The sequence below is a fragment of the Antrostomus carolinensis genome, unplaced genomic scaffold (genome assembly GCF_000700745.2).
Source record: "Antrostomus carolinensis isolate BGI_N321 unplaced genomic scaffold, ASM70074v2 scaffold12128, whole genome shotgun sequence".
Lineage (NCBI taxonomy): Eukaryota > Metazoa > Chordata > Aves > Caprimulgiformes > Caprimulgidae > Antrostomus > Antrostomus carolinensis.
Window position 1 is genome coordinate 65,304 of NW_010333752.1, and position 7,039 is coordinate 72,342.

Here is a 7,039-nt window from a genome sequence, read left to right on the forward strand (position 1 = left end):
AAAGAATTGAGGGTGTTGTGACAGCAGTAATCCAAAATGATTATTATAATCTTCTTGGTTTGCCTCCACAGCTGCCAGAATATTCATAAACTGAAATCTGCATCTGTGATATACTCGGGATTTGAACTACGTAGGAACTAACTCAGATTAAACATCAAATTAAGCACCGACTTTTTGACAAAGCCAGGTCCATCTCACATTTGAATTGCTGAGATTGAAAAGAGGGCTGCAAAGCTGAGGAGTTGAAGGACCCTTTACTTTGCCTCCACAGCTGCCAGAATATTCATAAACTGAAATCTGCATCTGTGATATACTCGGGATTTGAACTACGTAGGAACTAACTCAGATTAAACATCAAATTAAGCACCGACTTTTTGACAAAGCCAGGTCCATCTCACATTTGAATTGCTGAGATTGAAAAGAGGGCTGCAAAGCTGAGGAGTTGAAGGACCCTTTACATTCACTGGATAGATAGGATCAGCTTTTTAAAATTGCCTTGTTTTTATCTTAAAATATAATAGCAGTTCTCTGGTGTTAATTTTCTCATTGTACAAGAGAAAAAAAAAGTCTCAGGAAAAAAAAAAGTCTCTATCTTGGTGAAGAAGACTTTAGGGATAGGGACATGATTTCTGATGGAATTTAAACACGAGTCTCAGGAACTCTTTATTGTGGTGAAGAAGACTTTAGGGACAGGGACATGATTTCTGATGGAATTTAAACACGGTATGGAAAGCATGATGGAATTTAAATATGGTATGGAAAGATACATTGCCATAAATTGATGATGGCAATTTAAACAAGAAAACCAAGAGCAACAGGAACAGGAACCTAATTCACCCTGTCTGTGTTGGGGTCAGACCCAGCACTCATCAGATCACTGGGAAAATGTCCCAGGCTTGTGACTGCCTGAGAAGGCAAGTAAATCCCAGCACCATTGAAGGTTAATTTTGGGACTTGAGTTTTATTTGTAAAAAAAAAAAAAGAGTGATTGGAATAATTTGGTGTGCCATAATTAACATGCCAAAGGTGGTATAAAGTTACTACAATGAGAGAAGGTGCATTAACAAGGAAATATATCCAATCTGACATCCAGAGATTATTTCATTATTTAATACTTTTATTTCACAAGGTTAAGTTCCATTTTGATAAATCAGCTTTTTAAAAACGTGTCCACTGAGCCATCACAACACCTTAGGACTTGTGTGAGTGCCCAAGCCTGCTCCTGGCTGCCTCCTTCTCCTCCTCCCCACAGCATCAGCTCAAAAACAGGGAGTTTCTGAGTAGCCTAATAAAGTGGATTATGTATCTCCCAGTTATTTTTGAAAGTTTCAGATATATTTTAGCCTAAGGACAACAGTTAGAGGGGTTTTTTTTTATACTGATCAAATCATTCTAATACTCTTTTAGATAAACCCATACATAATTCATGACCAAGTCTAAAGTACTAGATGATACTGATTCAATGATAAAATAACTTTAAATCTTTTCATGTGATTTCAAGAAACCTACTGCTCGTGTTCACAGCGGATTAAGCTCTATAAATCAAACTCTGCAATCTTTACCAAACCCAATGGTTATCAGTACTGATTTCCAGAGGATTTTCTGACCATGCAAGGATTGCAGGAGCTGGCCTGATTAAAATTGCAGTCAGACGATGAGTTTCATAATTTGAATAAGCTAATTACAAACCTGAAGGTCTTGTGATGTGAAGACCCCTCCCCGTGCTGGTCCTACTGGCATTTGGACAATGGTTTCTCTCAGCCATCACCCACCTTGCACAAAGGACCTGCTGTGCCTTGGGGCTGCTAGTTAAAACTAATCCATATTTTGCAAATATAAATATTATTGTTAAAATAAAAGATCACGAAACCAAGCAACTCAACCAATATGCTAAACTGATGTTCATTTCTCCTCTCACAGGCAGAGGGCAAGACATGTTTCTCTAACATCTTTGCCCTCTAAATCTATAGCAGGATCTCAAAAACATCTGGATATAGAAGAAACCCCGTAAAAACACTGTCGTCCTCAGCGCTGACGTAGACCCCATTCCAATCCCGCGCAACCTCCAGCCACACCTGGTCACCAGCACTCAGCTTTAGGATGGTCAGAAAGGATGCCTGGTCAATCTCCTGGCCATAAAGTGTCTCACGGGCTTTGGCCACCTTCCTGCTGCGGGCAACGAGGCTGACACGGGCTGGACGCCCTCTGACCGTCAAGTGGTAGGCGAAGACGTACGCCCCGGGCACGCTGCAGTTGAATTTCCCGGTGGAAGGGTTATAATCTTCTTGGTCATTGTACAAGATCTTGTCAAATCTAATGGGGACATTGGGTGGAGGGAAGGGCTTGGACAAGCCGGCGCTGAATGCCGATCGCAGGAGCTTTGCCGTGTCCCCTCGGGCACCCTTAGGCCCACGGGAGCCTTTCTTCCCTGGGGCCCCTCGGACCCCCTTGCTGCCAGCAGCCCCCTTGGGCCCAGAAGGTCCCATCTTGCCAGCAGGCCCCAGGTCTCCTTTGTCACCCTTACTTCCTTGCTCACCTTTTTCTCCCCGTTTTCCATCCACCCCCCGAATCCCCTCAACCCCCATCTCTCCTTTGCTGCCTTTCTCTCCCTTTGTCCCCCCTTCCCCTCTCTCCCCCTTCGCACCTCTCCCCCCTGGCTCCCCGCAGTACCCTTTGTCCCCTGTGTCCCCCTTTTCCCCTTTGTCACCCTGTTCTCCATCCACTCCCGGATCTCCAGCATCCCCTCTATCTCCTTTGTCTCCTTTGGTCCCGTTCTCACAAGTGTCCCCTTTGGACCCCTTTTGTCCCTTCAGTCCAGGGAAGCCGTAGTTGCCCTTATTGCCTTTTACTCCAGCTTCACCTAGGAAAAGGGTAAAGTGGAGGAGAAAAAAAAAAAGATGAAAAACATTAGTATTGAATTGCTTTGGAGATTGAGAACCATCACCAACAGCGAAGGGAAAGGTCAGTGCAATATCCCTGGCCTTTCCCAGCCCATATGACGTACCTTGTAGTCCAGGTTTGCCTGGATAACCGGGGTTTCCACTTATTCCTCGCTCGCCTTGCTCCCCTTTGCCTCCTAGGACATTTCACCATTAACATGCTGTCAGTGATGTTGTCTGCAGCACAGCAATCGTTACACAGATGATGACTGGTACCATTTTGCATGTGTCCCTCATTTCATTCAGAAAACAGACAGGAGCAATGTGTGTTTTTAAGAAACACCTTCAGAAACCTCAGTTGAATCTCACAGCATCAAGTACCATCATGTAGACAACTGCATCTCACCCATGTGTTGAATTTCTGACTCTTATCAGCACCTCACCAGGAGGCGGTCGCTGCTGTTTAATGGTAAGATGGAGAAGATGATATTTCTCATTCCAGGATTGCCAAAAGTCCTGTTCAAGAAGTGAATCAAAGCCTAGAAGACAGCACTGACTAAACTGTGCAGCACAATGATGCTGGTACTCCCATTGTCAGCTTTGCTGAGTGTTTCTCCACGACTGAAAGCAGCCACAGGGTCCTACCAGTGGTGTGTGGCAGCAGGACAGAGCTGCTCCGAGCATGAAATGAAGGGCAGGGTTTCCTTTCAGTTACTACTGATGGATAATAATTGCTTTCTATCTCAGCTGAAATCATTTTGCATGAGATACCTAAATTGAAATGCAGCTTCTACACCAGCATGTGGCTTCCATGGTGGTTTTTCCTACTTATGTCCCTAACCCAAAGCAAATCCAACTCAGTTTTTAAACTCCTGTTCAGAACAAGGAGTTTTGAGTGAGATCTTTAGGAGCAGCTGTTCCTATATTGCCTGTACATATGCTACCACTGAGTTATTGCCCCTGCCCTAACGCCAGCAGAATCTCACAAGGTGTCAATCCATATCAACGTCCTCCGTTTCCTTTGGAAAATATTTTTTCCTATAATTTGGTGGTATTCAATGAGACAAGAGTGTTTTCAAAATGAACAGTTAGTCTGCTTTACCTCTTTCTCCTTTAGAACCTTTTGGACCTTGAGGACCTGGAGTTCCCGGCAGACCTTGTAGACCAGCATCTCCCTTCTCCCCCTTGGGACCTGTAAAGTAATCACATTAAAAAAAACCCTATCTTAGTAACTTAAAGGTTTGACTTTATAAAGAAAGTTCACAATAATATGTGAAGCAATATGGCATTGAGGAACATCAGCTAAGGGAAACCATGGGGTGCATGCTTGCAGGTCCCTTGGGCAGGCACACAGCTCCCCAACCTTTGCCTTTCACCTACTGCAATCCCCACATCTTACAGTTTTGCATTTCACTCTTGACTATAGTTCAAGACTTTTTCAAACCACCTTGCAGCTGCCTCAGAGCTGCAGGAGCTCAGACAATCATAAAACATCAGCGGTAATCCGTCTTTAATATTTGAGTGCATCTAACAAGCTCCAATAGCTTCGTAATTGCCCCTCTCCTTAAAAAGAATGAAGTCTGTAAATATAAAAGCAGAACCTGGCAGACAGCTCCATCCTGCATAAAGGATGGGTTGAAAGGCAAGCAGTCTTTTTTTTTTCAATGTTTTTTCTTTTACTTTTTCATCCCCTGAGGAATCTGGAGACTCCTGGTGCACTGGGAGCAGAACTATGGCAGCTTCGATTATCACAACACAACCCATTTGACACAAGGACTTTTCCATCAACGCTCAGGAGATGTGTGAGTGCAAACTCCCTCCTCAGTCACTAGAATTTCCATTAGCCAACCCCTCCCCAGCTATGGGAAGTGAAAATCCCTCCAGTACATTGGATGAAAAGAAAATTATTTCATTATTTTACCACCTTTCCTCAGATGAATAGTTTCTACCTCCAACATTAGCGCTGTTAAAATGAACATTTGCAGACTAATGCACTATTCCTTACAGCTGTATCAGAATGAGGCGCTCTAGAGGTGTGTGTTTCAGCAGCAGAAAAGAGACAAAGTATGTTTTATAAAATAATTTAGGTGCTTTATACAGAGCTGCCTCTTGTGAGAGCAAATCGTTATTTTAAAATTTGAATCCCAAATTATTTTTGTATTTAACTTCCTCTTTTCCAAGGGGGAGAAAAAAAGCCAGAGGATTTTATCAGAAACCTTCAGCAAAGATACAAAACTGCTCGCAGGTAGTTTTGAGGATCATACCATGGTTGAAGTCATACAATCATAGAATCATAGCATGGTTTGGGTTGGGAGGGACCTTAAAGCTCATCCAGTCCCAACCCCCCTGCCATCAGCAGGGACACCTTCCACTAGACCAGGTTGCTCAAAGCCTCATCCAACCTGGCCTTCAACACTTCCAGGGAGGAGCAGCCACAGCTTCTCTGGGCAATGAAGATTGAATATGAAAGTAAATCTGTGACTCCCAGGAGATCAGACACAGGGACAGAGAATCAAAGAGTGTGGCCACATGGGGCACCCACCAGCAGCAACATGGTATGGGGCCACAACAGCATGGTCCCCAAAGTGAGTGCCATGGGGGGAAGCTCCTTTTTGGGGCTTTCCCACTCCTCTTGGTGTTTCATAACTTCTGGGACGTGGTTAGCACACACTCTTTTGCTCTGGCTTTACATGAGGCATAATCACATTCACCATGTGCTGCACAAGTCCTGCTGATTCATTTTTTGAAGGAAAAGCAAGAGACTCCTCAATACATTGAGAGAGGTGAGAGAGGTGTCACTGTACCTGGGGGTCCCTGCTCCCCTGGTTGTCCCCGGGGCCCCGCAGTGGGTGGGCAGCAGTCACAGCAGTTGAAGAAGTAATCAGCTGAGTCAAGTGTGTAGTTCTCAAAGGGGAAGAGTGTGGTGGCCCCTCGGGCTGCTGGGCTCAGGGTGGGTAACTCAGCTCTGCCCGGTGCTGCTGGGAACGGGCTTTTCCCCACGAGGGGGGTGTGAGAGGCACCATCAGCCACCAGCTGTAAGGGCTTCATCTTCGTGTACTTCACAGCTGGGGTCACCTTCACTCCCGCGTGCACGGAGGTAACAACCAGCATCACAAACGCCGAGACGGACCCTGGTGAGCTCCACATGTTGGCAGCTGTACGAAAAGATGAACACAAGAATCATAGAGTCATAGAGTCATAGAATGGTTTGGGTTGGAAGGGACCTTCAAGATCATCCAGTCCCAACCCCCCTGCCATCAGCAGGGACACCTTCCACTAGACCAGGTTGCTCAAAGCCTCATCCAACCTGGCCTTCAACACTTCCAGGGAGGAGCAGCCACAGCTTCTCTGGCCAACCTGGGACACTGTCTCACCACCCTCACAGTAAAGAATTTCTTCCTCACATCTCATCTCCATCTCCCCTCTGCCACTTTCAAGCCATCACCCCTTATTCTGTCACTCCCTGCCCTTGGCCAAAGTCCATCCCCAGCCTTCCTGGAGCCCCTTCAGGTACTGGGAGGCCACTAGAAGGTCTCCCTGGAGCCTTCTCTTCTCCAGGTTGAACAGCCCCAACTCTCTCAGCCTGTCCTCACAGCAGAGCTGCTCCAGCCCTCGCATCATCCTCGTGGCCTCCTCTGGACTTGTTCTAACTGGTCCACGTCTTTCTTGTGTTGGGGGCTCCAGAACTGGACACAGAACTCCAAATGGGGCCTTACAATAATAAATCACTGCACAATACCCTTTGCATCCACATCTTCTCCAGAAAGCCAGAAGACCCGCAGGAGTAGCGTGGGCACCTGCCTGGAGAACAAAGTTACAAAGCCTCACTTTTTAATGGGGGAAAGTAAAGCAAAATGAGCAACATCTCCTGTCTGCTCACCTGTATTGACCATCGCCCTACAGAGCACTTGTCATTTGGCTGCTCCTGTTCGCTGTGGTTGGAAGTGCTCCCATGGGTATCAATAGAAGTTCAAGGGACTGACTGAGAGTTATATGATCACTGGGACACATGATGTCTCTCTTTCGAGTGTATGATTAGGAATAATTCAACAATGATTTGAGAGTCCAACACAACTGCACGTTATAAGAAAGTTTGCTCTAAAAGAATAAATGGAAACAAAATGAAATGTCAAATACTCCAAATTTTTAATATCTTTTTT

At 45.4% G+C, this 7,039-nt stretch overlaps 1 protein-coding gene across 1 annotated transcript; it reads right to left on the reverse strand.

Moving 5' to 3' along the window:
• Nucleotides 1–1,964: 1,964 nt before the first annotated feature.
• Nucleotides 1,965–6,026, reverse strand: OTOL1 (otolin 1). Its single transcript, XM_029086483.1, has 4 exons — nucleotides 5,684–6,026; nucleotides 3,982–4,071; nucleotides 3,005–3,076; nucleotides 1,965–2,860 (listed from the first exon to the last, which is right to left on the reverse strand). The coding sequence occupies exons 1-4, from the start codon at nucleotides 6,024–6,026 to the stop codon at nucleotides 1,965–1,967; spliced, it is 1,401 nt and encodes a 466-aa protein (XP_028942316.1).
• Between the last annotated feature and the right edge of the window lie 1,013 nt (nucleotides 6,027–7,039).

Coding starts and splice junctions, on each gene's coding strand:
- OTOL1 (XM_029086483.1), bottom strand. CDS start 6,026: ATGTGGAGCTCACCAGGGTCCGTCTCGGCGTTTGTGATGCTGGTTGTT. Junction 3,077..3,981: donor AGGTTCTAAAGGAGAAAGAG/GTAAAGCAGACT, acceptor GAAATGTCCTAG/GAGGCAAAGGGGAGCAAGGC. Junction 2,861..3,004: donor AGGCAAACCTGGACTACAAG/GTACGTCATATG, acceptor CCCTTTTCCTAG/GTGAAGCTGGAGTAAAAGGC.